This window comes from Stegodyphus dumicola, chromosome 2 (assembly GCF_044657685.1).
Source record: "Stegodyphus dumicola isolate Sdum_Otavi_A_Nest chromosome 2, ASM4465768v1".
Classification (NCBI taxonomy): Eukaryota; Metazoa; Arthropoda; class Arachnida; order Araneae; family Eresidae; genus Stegodyphus; species Stegodyphus dumicola.
The window spans coordinates 262,764,784-262,787,955 of NC_140769.1; the positions used below are offsets into that span (position 1 = coordinate 262,764,784).

Consider the following 23,172-nt stretch of genomic DNA (forward strand, 5'->3'; position numbering starts at 1 on the left):
CAAGTATCCAAGGAAAAAATGGACATCTTCGACTATTGCAAAAGTACGCTGTTTAATGTTAAAAGAAAATGCCCATAGTCAAAGGACAGTTGCAAAATCATTAAAATGCTCGGTGTCCACTGTAAACAAAATGATAAACGTTGATTTAAATCTTAAGAAAGCGAAAAAACGCAATGTGCATGGTCTTCTTCCAAAGCATATCGCTCGACGCAGGACACGCTGCAGAATTCTATATGAGAAACATTTATCCAAAGGAAAATGGAAAACAGTTGTCACAATAGATGAAGCATGGGTGTATTTAAATGATTGTAACAAAAAAAGAGTCATTTATTATCATAAAAGGGGAGAAAAAATTTAAGTGCATGGTTCGAAGAATCGAAAGAAAGTTTTTCTAAGGGATTCATGATTGTTTCTGGTTTTTCTTATAATGGCAAGTTAAAAATAAATAGAGTGCAAAAAAAATGTCAAGATTAACTCCAAATACTATTAGAAACATATTTTATCGCCAATTTTTCTGAATGAAATACCATCGCTTTACCCACAGTGCCACCCATCTGTGAGACTCCATCAGGACAAAGCTAGCAGTCACACATCAAAATCCACTGTAAATTTCCTAAAAGAAATGGAACAAAAAAACTGGTATCAAGGTCATACCCTTCACTGATATTCCTACTCAATCTCCAAATGTGTCACCTATGGATTTTTGTGCTTTCGGACTTTTAAAAACTGCATTATCCAAGTGTTGTCCCAAAATCCTAACAGGACTCTGGAAAGCTGTTCGGGAGGAATGGGATAGAATACCTCTTCTGCCACTTCAAAAGGCATTATTATCCTGGAAATTACGATACGGTGTCGAAAGATAGTTAAGAATAAGGGATGCAAAGTAGAACATTTAAAACACAAGAATTTTATGTAATTTAGTTTTGTGAGTACAATATGCATCGTCTAAAAAATGTGTGAACAGCCTCTGTATTAATTAATTAATCAACAAGCAGGCTAAGCAGTGTTATTTATTTTATTTTTGCTCGTTCACAAATCATCTGTTGCATATATGCGTCCATGGGACCGATACGATAGATTTAAAAGCAGTAAAAAAGAGCTTTTATTTATACGAGAAATACAATATGTATTGATTATTGTATAATACTAAGATTAGTTAATTAAAGTAATATTATTTTTAAAGATATCCTCCGTATTATCTTGCAAAATTTGTAACTAAATATACAGATCTCCTTCAAAAAAAGGAAATGTATGGAAATGCATTTGATGTATCATTTTGATGTTCTTTCTCTTCCCCAGCTACTTGATTTAGAGAAGCATCCCGCCACGAAGATACGCTTCAGCAAGGGCTTCGCCTTCGCCAATTTGGAAGCAGCGAATGAGTTCGACGAGCAGAGGAGGAGGTTCTTTCACGAAAATGAGAGACTGGACGATTACATGGAAATGTGTGAAGGGCTAGATTTGGTTGGCGTCAACTTCCAAGAGCACATGGTCGCTTTTGCTGAGCCTCACAGGCTTCCTTGGTATTTCATTATTTCTATCTATATCCTACTCCTTTTTTATCTGAATTCCACAATCTTGAGAATAAATAATTAATTATACTTGTTATGGGACGACAACATAGGCAAATTTAAGAGCTATTCGAAAAACATTAAATATTTATTACTGTCAGACATATTCCAGAAGCATAACTATTAAAGCAAAATTATCCCATTTGTTGCAAATCATTTTTTTTCAGGTTATTTTCGGTCACATTTTAACTGAGATAATCTGGAAATTATGAATTCTCTGAAAAAAGAAAGAAAGTTAGGCATCAATCACCTGCAACACCTTTTAATAATGTGAAAATGCACGAATAAATTATGAAACAGATTTCAAGGATAAACACATTTAAGATATATGTGTAGGTAACACATATATCTGAAAATAAGTACACGTATTATGTTAAAACACTGTGAACATTATGAACATAATTTCTCTAGTCATAAAATCACATAAAATTGGAAAAAAAACTAAGAATATAAATTTCTTGGGCTATCCTATCGTGCTGTTATACACTAATGTGTGTGAAAACTGCTACACCATGAAGGAATTGTCGGAAATGAATGAAATTTATTCCACATATTACTGATGCTGGTACAAATAAACGATCACATTTACAAGACAGCAAAAGAACATCAGAAATCAGTACTTTGTGTGTCCGCATGCTGAGCGATGAGTGCCTGTAATCGTCGTGGCATTTATTCAAACAGGTTCTGAATGTATTTCTGAGGAATAGCAATCCATATGGATTCGACTTGACGCCAAAGTTCAGTCTTATTGCGTGCTCTACCAGCTGTGTGAGCGAGTCGCTGACCGATGAAATTTCATGCTCATTGGGCGCAGATATGCAACAGATGATATGCTCATCAGGCGACATATCCGAGGAGTAAGCAGGTCATGGAAGACGAGAAACCTGCCGTGCCCTAAAGAAGGCTCGTGCAGTCTTAGCAACATGTGCACGGGCATTATCCTGCTAAAATACAATGGCCGGAATGCGTCAAAAAATGAGGACGATCTCTGACTCAACGACCTTCCAACGACCTTGACTCAACAACCAGCGATCACTGTTGAGGTTGTTCATTCTGTAGCAGACGGGGACTAACCGCGGAGGTAGACACAACACCTGTAGCCCTGATCCAACGTTGTGCTAACACACAAGAGGGTGTACCATCCATCATAGCCTTGCTGATGAGTGTCTGTCGTCCTGTGCCGTTGTGCTATTGCGGGCACCACTGCCAGGATTTCGCCTCGTTTGGTCCTCCTCTATCCATTTCTTCCACACACAAATCACTGTTGTTTGATAAATTAAATATTCAAACCAGAGGCTTCTGGCTGTGTCTTTCACTTAGAAAATCTCCCAAGACTTTCTATGTAAGTTTTCCTTTATAGCAAAGCATGCGTTCACAAATCGTACTACATCGCTACATTATATTTCCTTTTAATGCAAATAAATATAATAAATATATTAGTTGAATAGTAATATATAATAGAGAGGCTGTTCGCAGATTTTTTAGACGATTTTTGTAAGCGGTAATAAAAACTCGTTTGCTGCAAAAGAAGTAATTCCAATTGCACTATGTTTTTAAAAGTCAAAATTATCGTCTGTGGCTTGAAAGTTTTGATTTTATTCAAAACGGCGAATTTAACAAAGCACTGGTTCAAAGGCTACATTTACGCTCTTTCCGAAGAGAAATATGCATACTCCGTTATCCAAAAACGACGTGAGAGTCATGGTTTTGTGATATCTAAAGCGTCGATAGGTAATATCATCAACAAGAAAGGAAAAAAACGTCAAATTGGAACCTAAAGTGGGGCAAAAATTCCAAACAAGTATCCAAGGAAAAAACTGACATCTTCGACTATTGCAAAGGTACGTTGTTTAATGTTAAAAGAAAATCCCCCTAGTCAAAGGACAGTTGCAAAATCATTAAAATGCTCGGTGTCCGCTGTAAACAAAATGTTAAACGTTGATTTAAATCTTAAGAAAGCGAAAAACCGCAATGTGCATCGTCTTCTTCCAAAGCATATCGCTCCACGCCGGACACGCTGCAGAATTCTCTATGAGAAACACTTATCCAAAGAAAAATGGAAAACAATTGTCACAATAGATGAAGAATGGGTGTATTTAAATGATTGTAACAAAAAAGAGCCATTTATTATCATAAAAGGGGAGAAAAAATTTAAGTACATGGTTCAAAGAATCAAAAGAAGTTTTTCTAAGGGATTCCTGATTGTTGCTGGTTTTTCTTATAATGGCAAGTTAAAAATAAAGAGAGTGCAAAAAAAATGTCAAGATTAACTCCAAATACTATCAGGAACATATTTTATCGCCATTTTTTCTGAATGAAATACCATCGCTTTACCCACAGTGCCATCCATCTGTGAGACTCCATCAGGACAAAGCTAGCAGTTACACATCAAAATCCACTGTAAATTTCCTAAAAGAAATATAACAAAAAACTGGTATCAAGGCCATACCCTTCACTGATATCTGTACTAAATCTTCCGATGTGTCACCTATGGATTTCTGTGCTTTCGGGCTTTTAAAAACTGCATTATCCAAACGTTGTCCCAAAATCCTAACAGGACTCTGGAAAGCTGTTCGGGAGGAATGGGATAGAATACCTCTTCTGCCACTTCAAAAGGCATTATTATCCTGGAAATTACGGTGTCGAAAGATAGTTCAGAATAAGGGATGTCTAATAGAACATTTAAAACACAAGAATTTTATGTAATTTAGTTTTGTGAGTACAATATGCATCGTCTAAAAAATGTGTGAACAGCCTCTGTATAAACTTACTAACAAACATTAGAGCCGCCTTAACGCATAGCCTCTCTGGGAACTTGCCTCTAATCTACTTTATATTTCATTTGCATCCACTCTAATCCACTTTGTATTTCATTTGCATTTGATTTCTGTGAGTGGCTGTCATAAGAGCCCCAGGTGAATGGTTTGCTCGAGGACCTATAATGCTGTAAAGATAGCACTAACTAACAAAACATGAAAGCGTACTACTATTTATAATATTTTAGATTTCGGTGCCTGCGCAACAGAATGACACCAATGCACCACAGAATCGTCCCATACCAACTGAAAAGTTCTGATTTAAAGATTAGAATCGTTAAGGCCATTCCCATAAATTCTGTATAGACTTTAAAATCTTCTCTAAGAAGTCGGATTTCATTCTCTGTAAATTATGATAAATTTGCTCATAAATATTTAAACAGCTAGTGAACGATGTTGCTGCACAAGAATGACAATCAATATTTTATGCCTGCTTTAAGTTGTGTTCATGAGGTCATTTTGGGCTAACTTTTGTTTCTAAGGTAAAATTCAGACACGAAATTGAAGACACAAAACCTTTACTTTAAAATTTATCTTCCTCTCAGATCTCTAAATAAATGATTTACTTCTTATCTGCTGTCTAGTATTCGTTACGAACCTAACAATTTAGCAAACATTTACACGCGACTTTTAGCTTTATTTACCTATTCATTTATTAAGCGAAATAATTTGAACCATATTATTTGTTATCATTATAGCCTATAACATTAATCTCCAGTAGATGTCTACAACTTCTAGAGTCATTAGGTTAATTGGAAGCAGAAAATATGGAAAATATGCAACCGCCTTCGCCGGGAATCGAACCACGGACCTCTAGAATACAGGCTCAGCGTGCTACCGTTACACCACGAAGGCACGCTAGGGAAGTGGGAGAAATATCTTATATACTCCCCTTTTTGAAGAGCGACTAGAGTTTTAGGGAACCTAGTCGCCAAATCCTGGGTGCGGAGAATCATCATCCACAACCCTTTTAGTTCGAGCGCGACTTGTAGAGTCATTAGGTTAATTGGAAGCAGAAAAGATGTAAAATGTGCAACCGCCTTAGCCGGGAATCGAACCACGGATCTCTGGAATACTGGCCCAGCGTGCTACCGTTACACCACGAAGACACGCTAGGGAAGTGGGAGAAATACCTTATAAACTAATCAGGTTATTTCTATTGAACAACATAATAATCTTTAGTAACGCAACAACCTTGAGTTTGACCTAGATTTGGTCAAGATCTCAATCGATTTCGAAGGGAAATAGCTATAGGTCCCTCATCGGCATGAGCAAAGAAATCTGCAAGACTTTGTTCCTGACGAAGAGGGATCTGTACATGTTTGCCCTCTAAACCGATTGAGATCTGAACGAAATCTATGCCAAACTCAAGGTTCTTGCATTACTACTTTTATGTTTCTCTTCTCTTTTCATAATAATCTTTGTTGATTTGCATTTGAAAGAACTGTAATTTCTAATATTTTGCCCGTACCTAACTTTAAATGAGTCAGCTTATTTTTTGAAGAATTCTTTGGTGAGTTATATTCTTATTACAGACTAATAACTCTATTTTGCCTCATCTTTATTAAATAATTTAACCTTCCGTCACCGTCCTCTCATCTTTATTTAGAATTATGTGCATACGTAATCCAAAAACTCTCTTCCTTCATCTGCAAGTATAATAAGGCAGCAGGCCTAACTTCGGATAGAATAACGCAACGTTGAATTATGTTACGTACGTATCACATTCGCGCAATTCAGAATCAAGGTGGTAATTCGAGATGTCACGTGGGATCCGATACTTCATAAGTGCTTCATAATTGACTATTATACCCCGTTCTTTGAAATGGAAATTAGCTTTCTCTTTCAAGCATCGGGGATGTTAATTTTACGGGTGAGTGTTAGCATATTCATCACAGAAACACTTTCTGTAAGCCAATAAAAGAACTTCCAGAAAAGCTATTGGACACATTAAAATTCTTTAGAACAGTTATGGGAAATTTTCAGCTCTTTAAGATAATCAACTCAAATATAGTTATTTCCTTACAAAAATACCTCAATGATATTTTATGATTTTGAGCAGTGAAAAATATTCATGTAAGGAGTTCACTCTTTATGCAGCTGCAGATTGTTGTTACTCCTAAAATACTCCAAAAAATATTTTCATTACTTAAATTCGTTCATAATAATCTACTTTATCTAATTCTCTGCCGTGCAATTCGCCCCATACACGGTAACAGACTTTCTGATTATACTTACTTCCCTTTAATTAAATTATTAACTTTAAGTCTTGTTGATCCATGATATTTTTGTAGCTCTTACATCAAAAAGAAATGCAAAATTAATTCAAGAGAAAAAATTACGGAAATTATTTCAAAAATAAAAAAATTTTTAAAAATCTAAAAGGTTTCAGATTTTACATTGCGCCCAAAGGGACCCTTTTTAACGTTTTGTGTGTTTTCTTTTTTTTTTTTTTTTTTTTTTTTTTTTTTTTTTATTAAATATCGCACTTAAACCATAAAAGCTTCTTCGCTATTAAATCATAAAAATTAATTCAACAGCAATATCGCAAAGTAATTTTAAAATGAAAGTATCTTTAGAATTTCCGATACACAGTCTCGCGCGCTGGAGATAAAAATGTTTTTTTTTTTTTCCTTACAGTGTTGACGGGCTGGCTGCATGGGCGTTTTCGTGGTTTTCCCCATGTTTAACGTATATACGAGCCAATCTCCCTTAGAAAGTCCTCCACGAAGGCATCCATCCCCTTAAGCAGAGAGCCCTAGTGTGCTTTGCCATAATTAAATAAACCAAACCAACCTTACAGTGTTGCTATTGCTCGCTTTGGAATCGTTGAGTTTGTTAATCGTTAAAGTGTTACAAAATATGAAATCGATTATAAAACATATTCCAAATTAGGGCTTCCAGATACCCATCTTCGATGAGAGATTACGTTATTCAAAATTGGATGGCTCTAGGTACCGTTGTTTTATCACAATGTGAGAAACATACATCCATTTATGCAGATTCTTCATAATTTAATTTCTTTGAATATAATGCAGGGCTCTAATATTTGGTGGCAACAATTCGAACAGTGAACCGACATTTCTAGTGAATTAACGCAAAATGCCAAAACGAAATTAATAGCCCTTCTGGGTTATTAATTTAAAGCCCTTTAAGTTAATAACCCCTGATTAAAGCCCTTTGGACTGAAAATCACGATTATATTCATCAAATATTGTTTTCTATGTCGTATCAGTGATGCTGTCGGGCTTTATGCTGCTTGAGGTGATTGAGGTTTTCGCCTGAATCGGTCCTTAGTTTTCTACACCCTCTCGATATACAAGAAAAAATATTACAAAATTAAAAAACCTATAGAAAAATAAATTAAAAATAAAAATAAATCATTATAAAATCGATAATAACAATAATAAAATAAGCGTTCGGTTACAACGAGAACCGTGTTTTCAAAATAGATAATTTAATATATTAATAATTACTAATGCTAAAAACTTTCCACAGCGCAATCCAAAATCTAGTCAATAAATCAGACTACAAGCAAATATATAAAAATCTGATGTGTACACCACATGACTTACTTGTACTAAATATTAAATTATACTCATTTTTCTTGCATTTCATTTAGACGCATTGGATTAAATTAAATCTACTTCGCCGACAGCGCATAAACCACAATAGAATAAATGCGTTCTTTAAAATTCACTCTATTTGTTTACCATAGCGACACTCAGGCGCTACGTTCACTTAACAGTATTATATTTCGTTCATATTATAACTCAGAATGCACAAAATTTACATCATTTAAAGAATAATCTAATCGTTGCCACATGTTCTATTTAAATACTGTAATAAAGCTGGAACGATGTATAAAAGAAATTAAGCAAACAAAACAAAAAAGAAACAGTTTTTCGCAGACGATTGAGTTTTTCTCATTCAATTAATTCAGTTCTCACTTCGCGACAAGGCAAAAATACATAAAAACTCAAAATATCTGTATTAAAAATTACGAAGTAAATCTTAAACACTTATTTCCTCGAAAAATTCCAGAAAGGATTAAGCATGATTTAATTCGCAATAATAAATGAAGGCGTTATCTTTGTTGTTGCGAAGCTAAGTTTTTCTAGATTGGCAACTAATCCACTATCCTTCTGTTTCAAATGTAAACAAGCAAGGGCCGCCATCAAAAAAATTATTAGGCTTAACTTCACTTGAACAACTTTAAAATTTATGATAATTCTAAACATATTGCATACAGTTTTACTAAAAGCATAAAACCCTCAATCGGAATATAAGAACAACATAATTCAATCATTTTTAAAGCAAAAATGTACAATTTACAAACATATAAGAGTAGAGAAATTGAGATCCCTGAGCCGAGTAACAGAGTGGATATTTATATACTTTTGGTGCGGCCGATTGCAACCAAAATACGAGGTGCACATCTACATGTTGTAGCAGTCCTATATACAACGTTCTGAGGCTACTCGTTTTTGATTTATGCGAGATACGTACGTACGTACATACGTTCGTACAGACGCCACAAAAAATTCTCTTCAGAATTCATTTTAAAGCAGTTTTATAATTTTTTTGGAGGAAAAGAGTATTTAATTCTGTCCCTACGTACAGATATTACGCAAAAGCATTGTTAAATAGCGGTCAAAAAGGGTATTTTCGTTGAAATATGCTGCCTGAAACTTTTCGTGATTACAATACTTCCTTTTTACTTCGTGCAAGGAAGTAAAAAAGTGTCAAAATGACATATAGAAAAGTAAATAAAATCTAAAAATAAATCATTGTTATATAAAGTCAATAATAACAATAATAAAATAACCGTTCGATTACAAGCAGAATCACGTTTTCAGAATCGATAATTTAAAATATTAATAATCCCTAATGCTACAGATTTTTAGCAGAGGAATCCAAAATCTAATCAATAAATTACCACACGCGCTGCGACATTAGATTAAATATTTAAGATTCTAATAGTAACTCATATGTGGTACATTAAATTTACAAGGCCAGAAAGCTAATCTCTCACTGCAACGTAAATCATAATATAGCGAGAAATAACTTAGACCAGGTTTCCGTAGATGTTTTGAAACGAATATTTTTGACATAATGCTTATACTTCGTTGGTAGTAACAAAAGAAAAAGATTATAATAACCAACAGGACGATAAAAACAATTTATTATTTTTTAAATAACGTTTTCATCAAGGTGGTATGTGTCATTTCTATGTCTTAGTGGCATGATTAAGAATGCCGTTTCGTGTTTTAAATCTAAATTAGCGTTTCTGTGGTCTTTAGTTTGTGTCCCTAAAATATGAACACCCGTCGGAGAATGGCCGCTTCAATAATACGAACTTACAAACTCAAAATGAGTTGATTTAAGTTCTAGCTTTGAAGTGTATATAAAGTTTACTGTATTTCGATTTGAGAGTTCATCACATGCATTTAAAAAATATGACAATGGCTGAAATATGAAAATTATGAATAAGAATAATAAATTATATGTTCAGATAAAAACTATATGATGAAATCACAACTAACCAACGGTAATCTTTTATATGTGTTATTATAACCGATTAGTAGTTAAAATACTCACTTCGCCACCAGTGGCCAAGTGATTAAGACCATTCAGTACTGGTAGTTCGACCTAGTTTGAGTTCGAACTTAGGCGAACGGGTTGACTGCATGGTTAGTTTTAGAGGTTTCTTCCATGTGGTCCATATTTAGAGGTGTGTGTGTATTTAATTATGGCAAAGCACACTAGGGATATCTGTCTAAGGGGAGGGAGGCCTTCCTAGAGGACTTTCTAAAGGAAATTGGCTCGTATACACGTTACACATGGGGAAAACCACAAAAATACCCACCATATTTAGAGGTTTTTAGAAGTTAACTCGTAATATGCGATATAGGAAACAACGAAGTATTTTAATTCAAGTTGTGTTTCCCATAATTCCAGTTTAGCTTTGAAAGGTTTAATCAGAGCTTGACTAAGGCAGGGGCATACGGAGCAGTTGCCACGGGCACTCTCATCAGAGGGCACACCCAATCGAATAGAAAGTTTATTTTATGTTTCTTTCTTTAATGAGCATTTTTAAAACAAAATATCAGTACAGTGTAAATCTATCGTATGAACACAAAAATTTCTAGGACGGAATTCAGCTAAATTTTCGCAATTGAGATGGACAAATTTGGCCAATCAAAAGCCTGTATTTTTACATATCGCAAAATGCGAAAAAAATCTTTTTAGCCTATTTTCTAAATGCATAGAACTTGTCTATGGTATTTTCCGTTAAATAATTCAAATCGCTAAGCTCTTTACACTTTCTAATTATGAATTTAAATAGCATTTTTGTCAAATTTGGCTCTTCAGATGTGCTAAATCCTTTTAATGACTGGCATAGACTTGTCAGAAAATCAATAAAAGGAACAGAACGATATTTCGTCTGACCATTGGAGGGTGGGGGACTTTATATCTATTTTAGTTCTATTCAATTTTCTTGTTATATATCTATAATTAGGTGAACAATTTAAATACCTGTATAAAGCTCGGTTTTTCATTAGTGAAGCAGAGGGGCCCCCCTAAAGAAGTTTTTGCCCGGGCCGCAATTAGGCTAAGTCGGGCCTTCGGTTTAATACAAGCATGTATGCATATACTAATGAAAAGTTTGTTCTTTCCTAGCAACTTTTATTGAAAATATTGAAATATCCAGTTAAGTCAACGTTAAATGCTAGATCTGTTATCCATGTAGATGCTTGTATTGTTTTACTTATTTATTTTTGTGTCATAAAAAGTTTTATTTCATTTATTAAAATAAAAAATTGATTTAATACATCTCCTCGTCATAACTAACTCAGCTCTTCCTACTAAATAATTTCTCTGTGTTCATTTTCAATTCCTTCAAATGGAGCAAATGATTCGATGATTCAGAATTCCTACTCGAAAGAAGGTTACTGTTATTATTTCAGTAACCTTTTTCTTCTGCACACGTTCTACACCGTATTTAGAACAAATGCATAACTAAAATGGATTTGCGGGACGTATGAATTGTTTCAGGGGCCGTCAGTTTCGGACCACTGGCATATAACACAATCATGATGCAAAGAACTGCACATAAATAACTTAAATATAATAATTACATTAAGAATATGAACAAACGTTTTGGAAAAAAAATCCTTTGTAAGAATTATGTTTTATCATTTTTATATTTTTATTAGTCCAAAGGGGTCTTTATCCCTGAAGGACTGTAGTTTTCGTTTTGCTCTTTTCCGTCGAATCACTCTGAATGTCCATTTTACTTTTCAAACTGTTGCCACCCAATATTATCGCCCTGTATTATATTTGAAGAAATTAAATAATGAAGAATCTCCATAAATATATGTAATAATAAAATTCCATTGTTTTTCCCGCCTTTTCTACATGTTCAGTTATAGAATGTTCTGGAAATATTTAAAGCGAACTGGATTGGCTGACGAGGCTGACGTCTTTCTTGGAAGCTCCGCCTTTCCAGAGGCTATAAAAGGACTCGCAAAAGAATATCGGGGGCTTTTTGTTAAATGTCACGATGCAGTAAACTTCATACAAAAAGTTATTAGTAATTCTTTTTATTTACTCCGGATATCTGATTTTGTAACTGCTATTTCTCCTGAATAATAATAAATGGATCCTGTTTTTTAAACTTATCGTCTGATAATTTAAGCTACGACTACATTTATGATTCTTCATAAATATATTTATTCCGGACAAAAGCTGGTACATCACATGTATGTATGCTTCTCGGATTGTGATGAAACAACGGTACCTAGAGCTATCCAATTTTTAATGACTTAATCCTACTGCGAATATGGGCATGTGAAAGCCCAAATTTGAAATTTGGAATTTGTTTTATGATCGATTTCATATTTTGTAAAACTTTAACTAATTTTTGATTAACAAACTCAAGGATTTCAAAGCGAGCAGTGGCAACGTTGTACAGGAAAAAAACATTTTTATCTCCAGCGCGTGAGACTGTGAATCGGAAATTCTAAAGATACGCTCGATTTAAAATTATTTAGCGATATGGCTGTTGAACTGAGTTTTATGATTTAAGTGCGAAGTACATGATATTTAATAAATAAAGGTAACACGCAAAATGTAAAAAAAGCTCCTTTAGGCGTAGTTTAAAATCTGAAAACTTTCAGATTTTATTTTTATTGTTGTTATTAAATTTGCAGATAGAAACAGGTTTCCAAAAACAAAATCATAAATTACAACTAAAAAAAACTTCCTTTTTTAACTTTGATAACTGCACTTGATGTATTACTACATTTTTTTTATACGAGTATTTGGCATAAAATTACTTAGTACTTAAATCACCTCTGTCAAAACTACTCAATGCATATTTGTTTCTCTTATTAAATTATTTACTTGACTGAAGCCAGCTTCCATTATGTAAAAAAGAGGGAAGAGTCAATAACGTTGATTTTGGAAACAACTTTTATTCTGGGAAATTTTTCTCTGGGGGCTTTTAAATTCCAAAACTTAGCACGCCCATATGTTTTGAACCATTGGCTACGCTTCATTAGTTTTTCATTTCTTTTATTAGTCCAAAGGGATTTGAATCCCGAAGGACTATTAGTTTCGTTTTGGCATTTTGCGTCGGACGGATAAATGTCGGTTCACTTTTCAAACTGTTGCCATAAAATGTTAGAGTCCTGCATTATATTTGAAGAAATTAAATAATGAAAATCTGCGTAAATGTATGTATATTTCTCACATTGTCATAAAATAACGGTACATAGAGTCATCGAATTTTGAATAACGTAATCCTCCAACGAATATGAGCATGTGGAAGACCAAATTTGAAATTTGAAATTTGTTTTATGATCGATTTCCTACTTTTTAAAACTTTGACGAATTTTTGATTAACAAACTCAAGGATTTCAAAGCGAGCAATGGCAACGTTGTGCAGAAAAAACATTTTTATCTCCAGCGCGTGAGTCTCTGTATCGGAAATTCTAAAGATAGGCTCGTTTTAAAACTATTTTGCGATATTGCTGTTGCACTGGATCTTATGGTTTAAGTGCGAGGAACATGATATTTAATAAAGAAAGGTAACACACAAAATGTTAAAAAACGCTCCTTTGGACGTAATTTAAAATCTGAAACATTTCAGATTTTTTTTTTTTTTTTTTTTTATTAAGGTTTGTAATGTGCCTTAGTTTTACCTTTTTATTTTGTATTTATTGCAGAAAAGATTTGTATAGTTTTAAAACATACTGCTGATTTTTAAAGCGTATTAAGCGGTTCTGCATTTTCCCCTTATATTCATTTTATAGTTCCTTTCTTACTACGTGATACTGCTTTATATCAATAAGCAATATTGTTACTCGTATACTGGCTCGTAGTGAACTGAATACATACAGAATCAATGATAGCTTACTATTTTCTTCTTACATACAATCAGTAGTTACCACTGGCATCACTAATTACCACAGACATCCTCTTCAAACCACTAAGAATGAACCACTTTAAACTCAACTCTGAACTAAACTGAAAACTAATGCTTTCTGTGCCATTATATAGGCTTCCGAATTCGCCTAGAAATTGCTAGTATTTTCTATTTCTTAAAATTTCTGTAAGGCTTACACAGTTACAGATATATAGAGCTGGATACAGTTGCAGTTACATAGGAGTCGGACTAGTTACAGTTATAAAGTATTTCCTCCCTCCTTTCTGCATGCCTTCGTGATGTAACGGTATAAGGTATTTCTCCCGCCTTCTTAGCATGCCTTCGTAGTGTAGTGGTCTGCACACTGGGCGCGTATTCGAGAGATCCATGGTTCGATTCCCGGAGAGGGCATTGTTCCTTTTTTGTCTCTCCTGCTTTCAAAAATTACTAAATGTCTCTACAGTGACACCGGAACTAAAAGAGTGGCGGATGATGTTTCTCCACACCCAGAATTTGGCTATTATTCCCCTAAAAACCCCAGTCATCCTTTAAAGGGGGAGTACATAAGATATTTCTCTCGCCTTCGTAGCGTAGCGGTCTGCTCGCTGGGCGCGTATTCCAGAGGTCCGGGGTTCGATTCCTGGAGAGGACGTTGCTCCTTTTTCATCTCTCCTGCTTTCAAAAATTACCTAATGTCTTTACAAATGTAGCACACTCGGCGCGTATTAGAGAGGTCCAGGTTCAAGTCCCGACGAGGACATTGATCACTTTTCACGTATCCTGCTTCAAAATATCCTAATGATTCTACATAGTTACATAGGAAACGCAACAAGATGTTGCCAAATGTGCCAAGCTTGACAACTTTTGTCGACTTCCCGCCAGATTGGCGACAAAAATTAGCCTTTAAAACCATCGCCAGCTTGTCACTATCTCACCAATTTGACGCGATAGTCATTTACCTCAATTTTAAATGGACCTACTCTTGTAACCCTGTTTTTCCGGCGATGCTTCGCTCTCTGTAGATCTTTCATATTGTTACGAAATGTACAGGCGCGGTAAGAATTCGTTCCAGAAGGTTCTTGAACCGTCCATGATATATCGCCAATTTTGTCGCCAAATGGGGATTTTCCGCCAAATGTGGCAACTTTGCCCTCCGTTCCATTTTTATGGCAACCCTAAAGCTGCTTTGCGGGGAAGCCATCTTACCGCGCCTGTTCATTTCGTAACAATATTATGCATGAGACACTAGAATTTACACATAATTTCACTAAAATTATTTACGTATATACAAAATCAATTTTATTCATAATTTTTGTAATCAATGGAATCTTAATGCCGGTCAATTACAGATGCATACTCGGCTATTGATCCCCAGTCTACCCCTTGATCACCATTTATCCCCTTTACAACTCCGCCGATCCCAGGAGGTTAATAGCGACCCTCTTGGGAACCCCGGTTTTAACATAATAAATAAATGAGGGTATGATGTAAGCTGAATGATAATTTTAATAACTCTTTTTCCTGTTTTGAGGAAGTTGATGAAAGCTTGCTGCTTAGTGGAACAATTCATACAAAACTAGATTAAAACAACTCAAATCCAAATAACGAGGTTCAGATCTCTCAAATTCTCAAATTCTCAAAAAAAAAGAAAACGAGGTTCAAATCTCTACCTTTAATAAATATGCGTCTGCCTCTCTAATGAAGTCCAAATTGATAACTAATCCTCAAGGAATCTTTTATTTATTCATTCATTGTGTTATGTGCTCTTTTAAAATATGTTAATCCCTTGTCTTTCGCCGTAGTTATCTTTTAGCTCTTGATACCCTCATATGGCTCTTCTAATAAATGAAATGTCTCATTGTAATCCTAGAAAAGCTAACTTTAAAGAGCGAGGTCCGTTTAATAGCTCAACTGGAGTCATAAATATCTGCTGGAACCGTATAATATTAGAATCCTTAAAATACTTCTCTGCTGTGAAAGGATCAAGATGAGAAATTACGTGCGACAACGGGAAGAAATAATTTCTTTTCTGTGCTCGTGATGTTCTTATCTCTCTTCTTTTCTGGTGATCTAACATCTGAAATGGAATTTTTGTTTATTTTGTGCCGTTGTCTACCTGCCAGTGTGAACCGGAAAAAGAAGACACATAGATTTTCTACCCGTTTATATTTTATCAAAATTCGATTCGGAGATTGCAGATATTTGCAATTCATTTTAAGTAACGTACCATATTTGTGTACGACCATCTCGTTAAAATAAACAAATAAATAATGTGATTTTTTTTTTTTGATCGGGTCTACGTTTCCCACGGTGTGATTCCTCCCACTTTTATATGTCAAGCTGTTGGACATGCAGCTTAACAGCTACTATGGAATTTAATTATGAATGATCTACTCAACAGACTCTCACATTGTCCGAGTTTTAAAACAATTGCTTTTGCTGATGATCTACTAATTTGTTTTCAAGATAAGTGTCCCCATACTCTCTTTAAGACGGCTCAGAAATACCTTCAATATTGTTACGAAATGCACAGGCGCGATAAGATGGCTTTCCCGCAAAGCACTTTTAGGGTTGCCGTAAAATGGCAAAGGGAGGTAGGGTTGCCACATTTGGCGAGAAATCGCCCATTTGGCGGTGAAATTGGCGATCTGCCATGGACGCATAGAGAACCTTCTGGAACGAATTCTTACCGGTTTAGCCCAGAATGTTCTCGAACACAAGCCGAAAGCTATATAAACCCTGCTAGTCCGCAGTCAGTTAGTGTGTGTGCCTCGTCTAACGAGCTGATAGTCAGTCATTGAGCGAGTGTCTCGAAGTCTAGCGCCGAGTTGGTCGTCGAGTGCATCGAGAGAGTCTTTTAGTGCATCGCTAATTAGTGCATCGCCGAGTTTTGTCTTAGATCAGTGCTCCGCAACCTTTTCTCACCTGCGACGCACAAAAAATCTTTATGGAATTTCGTGGCACACCAAAGAGTTCCGAGTTATCAAGGAAGTGCCGAAAAAATTCAAATGCTGACACACTTACAATCACACACACAACCAGACAACAGTGAAATATATAAAAACATTTAAAATAGACATTATTAAGGAAAAAAATTGTCATTGTGTATTAAATACATGACAAAAAATTGCAAAATGTCAAATACGTGTATTTGATTGCGGCACACCTATATCCTACTCATGGCACACCAGTGTTCCGCGGCACACCGGTTGCGGAGCACTGTCTTAGACTGTGCTGAGTTCGAGAGTTATACTCTTGTGTATCGTCGAGTGCATCGCGTGGAGAGTCTCGAGAGTACGTGGAGTTCCGAGAACGACTGAATCGAAGAGTTGGAAGCTGTACTCGGGTGCTTTGCAGTGAAGCTGTCTCCACAGTTATTGCCTGACAGCGTGAAGGCTGTGTCGCTGAACGCGTCAGCGTGTTTATAACAGTTCGACGACTGTAAAAGTGATTTTGGAGCTATCTGACATAATTGTTTATTTAAATAAAGTGTGTTTCGATACTTCATCAAGTGTCGTCGTTATTCACTCCAAATCTACGAACCCCGTACGAACGTGTAGGAAGAAAATAACGTAACAACTGATGTCAGAAAAGAAAAAAACGTAACAATACAATTTCCGATTTGTCCGGAGAACGGAAACTAGAATTCAATCCTAATAAATCAAATCTATAATAACTAAAAGAAAGCATGTCAGCTATAAAAACTAACAACTTGTACTTGGATAATACCTTACTTGAAACGGTGAATGAAATTAACTATATATGCATTATTCTTGATTATAAATTTTGCTGGAAAAATCATATTATGTATTTATCCAATGAGTGTGAAAATATACTTCGAGGACTTAATGGTGTCTCTTGCAATACTTTGGTTTAAAATATGATGTTATTGATACGATTTATAAGAAGAGTATACTGTTCTTTATTTGCTATGCTTCTAGATTATGGGGACCAGCTTTAGAAAAGAAGATTAATTCTCGTATCCTTCGCAGAAATCAAAGAAGAATTTTACTAAGAGTTGTCCATACAAAACAGCTATGTTGCCTGTTTCGCAACTTCAGGCTTTTCTCCGATTGATCTTCATGTTTTTAAATAACAATAAGTTTACAGATACCATTGCCGATCGTTTTCCAATTCAAACTATCATTTCTGACAACTCGGTTGATGATAATTTCCTATTTGTGTGTTATACAAATGGCAGTAATATTAATAATCGAGTTGGGTTAGCTTATGTCGTTTTCCCTGAATTAGAATACAAACTCTTTTAAAATTACCAATGAATTCAGTGTTTTCCAAGCCGAATTACTATGGATTAGTGAGTCAATTAAGTGGATATCTAACATTTGTTAGTTAAGTGCTAAATTTCTTATTTGCACTGATTTTTTTTCATTTTTATGAGTATCTCCTCATGTAATAAATTAATTGTCACTTCTTCTGCCATTCTTAAAGAACTTAATAATAAAGTTGTTGATGTTACCTTTTCTCATGTACGTGGCCACATTGGCAATCTAGGAAATGAAAGGGCTGATTGGTTGTCTAAACAAGCTACAAATCTTCAAGATAATACTCCAATGATACTGCCTAAGTCATTCTTCAAGAAAAAAAATAGGGATGAAACAATACTCGAGTGGAATGAATTATACAGAAATTCTACTACTGCCTCTTTGACTAAATTATTTTTTCCTTGTATTCCCCACAGACTGATAATAATAAAAAAATTTTCTGTAATTTTTAAATTACTAAATTTTTAACTGGACATGGTAATTTCAACAAATATCTGAAGAGATTTGTGTTATCTAAAATAGACTTGTGTTCCTGCAACTTCGGGGGAAGGGAGTTCAAAATGTTGAACATCTGTTGTTCTATTGTTCAAAGCTTACGGAAGGACGAAAAGAACTCATTTCTAAGTTAAACTCTGTGAACACTACATTTTTTCCCTCTCTTCATAAATTTTTCCAAGATAAAATGGCGTTCTCTTTCTTCTGTAAATTTATCTCTTTAGTCCTTTATCTTGGGGTGATCTTCAGTAAAACTCTATCATGGTACCCACACATAACATCTATCCTTAAGTTTAAATTTCGAGTTAGTAAAGACACACTTCACCCGTTAATTTCTCGAAACAGTGTACTTTCAATAGACAACATGTTGCTTATTTATAAAACCGTATTGCGTCCCATACTATGTTATTACTGCCCGGTTTGGGCATATTCATGCAAATCTTACAGAAAAAAAATTGAAACAGGCACAAAATTGTGTCCTAAGACAGATTACCAATTCCCCCTGGTACGTTTGAAATCAAACGTTACATGAAAAATTGGGTATAGAACAAGAAATGTTTTTACTGCCGGCTCGCCCGGAACTTTTATGCCAATCTTGTTAATCTCAACAACCCAGTTATAAGGATTTACGATTACGACTTTAATGACCCAAATAATAGTAAACGGCCTATGGCCATACTTAGTACCCATATTGTATAACTTATTTAATCTAATATGTACCTCTTAACATTGTGTTATAGATTTAAGGTTTAATTATTACTAAGTGCACCAAGAAACTCACTTTGCTTATTTATTTATACAAATATTTTTTTCTGCCTCAGGCTATAGCCAGCTCATTCCTCCTTTCTCGGCCTTCCCAGATAGCACTTCAGGTCTATTGAAACTTGACGCACACTTTAGCCTTTTTAGAAATTTATCTTTTAATTTATCTCTTACCTTATTCCTATTCTCATAATTTTTAAAAAATGTTAAAAACATGATTTAATTATATATATATATATATTTTGTAATAATAAAATTCCATAGTCAAGAATACACTTAAAATTTTAACTGTATGTTCTTTCATTTTTTTAATGGCGACGTTCTCTTATTTGTTAGTACGTGGAATTAAATCCACAGCCCCGTAGCCAACTTGTTTTTCCCGCCTTTTCTACACGTACAGTTATAGAATATTCTGGAAATATTTAAAGCGAACTGGAATGGCTGACGAGGCTGACGTCATTTCTTGGAAGCTCCGCCTTTCCAGAGACTATAAGGCCCATATCACACGGCACGGCGTTTGTTTCACACGAACAACTGTTTCGGACAATTTTTCTGCCTAGTTTACTATTGAAAGAAAGACGTGCGACTTTTTCCTTCCTTTCGAAAAAAGTTGCAAGTTGTTCGTTTTCAACCAATCAGCTATCAGCGCCGAATGCTGCTAGCTTGTTTGTAATGGAGAACCAGTTTTCCCTGTGTTAGCCCCAAAGCGAGCTGTGGCGATTGGCTGTTGTGACAAAGCAGAAAAATTGTTCCAACTTGTTATCAACTTGCTATCACACGTCGATTGTTGAAACAAATCGATGTGTGATAGCAGCCTAAAAGGACTCGCAAAAGAATATCGGGGGTTTTCCTTTAATGTAACGATGAAGTAAACTTCATACAAAAATTTATTAGTAATTCTTTTTATTTACTCCGGATATCTGATTTTGTAACTGCTATTTCTCCTGAATAATAATAAATGGACCCTGTTTTTTAAACTTATCGTCTGATAATTTAAACTACGACAACATCTATATTTCTTCAACGATCTATTTATTCTGGACATAAGCTGATACAGCACATATATATATATATAATTCTAAATATATACTAGTTACTCATGACAGTATTCGAAATAGCATATCTGTTCTACAAGGGGTAGGGTCCTTGACCTAGGCACCGTTTCCCCAGTGCGTCATTTATCTCTTAAGTGGCATTTGTGAATTTGTAAGTTTATTTCATTTTGTGCTGCGTTGTTGTATTTGTTCTGTGTAAGCCTTGTAGTATGTGGGCTGTGTACTCTGTAAGCTTTGTACTATGTGGGGCGCAAGGATTTTAAATATTTAATTTTAAAAAAAGCTGTTTTAAGAGGTCATATTACATTTTTACAGTGATTAATTAATTCTCAATGATTCTTATCGCTATGGCTATTCATTCATCACAGCATTTCAAATAACAGAATATACCCTACACGTATCTCTCATCTAATTAGGTTTCTGCTGTCAGAAATCGTTGTTAATATACACAAGGCTGAATGAGGAAATAAACTCTGCTTAGACACGACCCGCGATCTGACCCAGATGGATTTGGGCCTGATTGATTAATGTATAAAAGAGTCCGAATTGGGAGGTTGAGAAGGGCAGAGGCTGGTCCGAGACGGACAGAATTTCTGCCCGATAACCCGATATCCGATCGATAAAGTTAACGCTCCACTTGCTCGGTGTTACTACCACTGGACACTTCCGATAATGCACTTCTTTCCAGAAGGGCTGTGCAGCCACTGGGGAGGAGTAAGGGTGGGTATGGGCCATTCTGCACTTTCGGTTTCTCCGGTTGGTGGAGTGGCTTGTTATTTATTTTTGGTCATAGTTTGGACTGCTGACCTCTCACTTAATCTTCAACCACATTTCTTACCGTTCTGAAAAAATCTGATGTGTACACCATATGACTTCCTTGTACGGAATATTAAATTATACGCATTTTTTCTTGCATTTCATTTAAACTTATTGGATTGAATTAAATATACTTCGCCGACAGCGCATAAACCACAATAGAATAAATGCATTCTTTAAAATTCACTTTGTTTGCCATAGCGACACTCTGGTTTACTTAACAGTATTATATTTCGTTCATATTATAACTCAGAATGCACAAAATTTATATCATTTAAAGAATTATCGAATCGTTGCCGCATGTTCTATTCAAATACTATAATAAAGCTAGAACCATTTGTAAAAGAAATTAAGCGAACAAAACAAAAAAGAAACAGTTTTTCACAGACGATTGAGTATTTCTCATTCAATTAATTCAGTTTTCACTTCGCGACAGGGCAAAAATACATAAAAACTCAAAATACCTGTATTAAAAATTAGGAAGTAAATCTTAAACACTTATTTCCTCGAAAAAATTCCAGAAAGGATTAAGCATTATTTAAATAATAAATGAAGGCGTTATCTTTGTTGTTGTGAAACTAAGTTTCTCTAGATTGGCAACAAATCCGCTACTCAGCTGTTTCAAATGTAAACAAGAGCGACGCCCGCCATCAAATTAGGCTTAGCAGCACTTAAACAATTTTTAAATTGTTGATAATCATAAAAATATTGCATACAGATTTACTAAAGGCATAAAACCCTTAACCGAAAGATAAAAACAACATAATTGAATCATTTTTAAAGCAAAAAATGTACAATTTACAAACATATAAGAGTAAAGAAACTGAGGTCACTGAACCGGGTAACAGAGTGGATATATTTATAAATATATTTATATACGTTTGGCGCGGCCGATTGAAATCAAAATACGAGGTGCACATCTACATGTTATAGCAGTCTTATATACAAAATTTCAACGTTCTGAGGCTACTCATTTTTGAGTAATGCGAGATACCTACGTACGTTCGTACAGACGCCACGAAAAATTCTCTTCAGAATTCATTTTAAAGCAGTTTTTTTTTTTTTTTTTTTTTTGGGGGGGGGGGAGGAAAAGAGTCTTTTATTCTGTCCTTACGTACAGATATCACGCAAAAACAATGTTAAATTGCATTCGAAAGTGGTCAAAGTGGATATTTTCGTTGAAATATGCTGCCTGAAGCTTTTCGCGATTACAATACTTCCTTTTTACTTCGTACAAGGAAGTAAAAATACCCTTACGCCTAGATATTACACCCAACTTCGACTAAAGTTTGAGTGAGTAACGGCGAAGTTTCTAGATATAAAATTTATTTTTCTTTGTAATTAAATTGGTTGCTCTAGTATAGCCAATGATAAAAACTTTGTAATAGACTTCATAAAGCCTGTCTAAATAACAGCAGCAGGCTTCGGGATTTTCATTCACGTATAATACCTATCAGATTGAAAGTTTCAAATACTAAGATATTTTCACGTCTTGAACACGAAAGAAGTGAACATTAATTAGATCCTAAGAGATGTGATGTGCACTTCCTGAAAGATATAATATGGACGTGACTTCCCTTTTTATGGCCTGTTAAATTATACACATTTTTACTTGCACTTCATTGAATCCTCGAATTTCATTCGAGATATATTTCTCATTCAGTCAATGCAGTTCTCATTTCGCGGGAAGGCAAAATTACGTGAAATTTCAAAACGTCTAAAATTAAAAATTTTAAAATACAGAAAAACCTAAAACACCAAATATAGTTTAAAAAATAATTTTTGCAATTAAAATTAGAGTTTCTACGGAAGAACAAGCAATCCGGCCAACGGGCACTAAGACAAAATTTTCGGTGTAAAAAATTTTAAGTTGACGTTTGATACCACTGAACGGAAAGACATGGAAGTCGGTGCACCAGCTGACTTAATTCACTCTACCAC

The 23,172-nt window shown here is 34.9% G+C and overlaps 1 protein-coding gene across 1 annotated transcript in view; it reads left to right on the top strand.

The window, feature by feature from the left end:
* Positions 1–23,172, top strand: part of LOC118191831 (transmembrane protein 151B-like) — a 96,205-nt gene that overhangs the window by 64,219 nt on the left and 8,814 nt on the right. Inside the window, exon 4 of the mRNA XM_085810280.1 lies at positions 1,300–1,523. Within this exon, the coding sequence (XP_085666406.1) occupies positions 1,300–1,523 (224 nt within the window). The remainder of the gene's footprint in view (positions 1–1,299; positions 1,524–23,172) is intronic.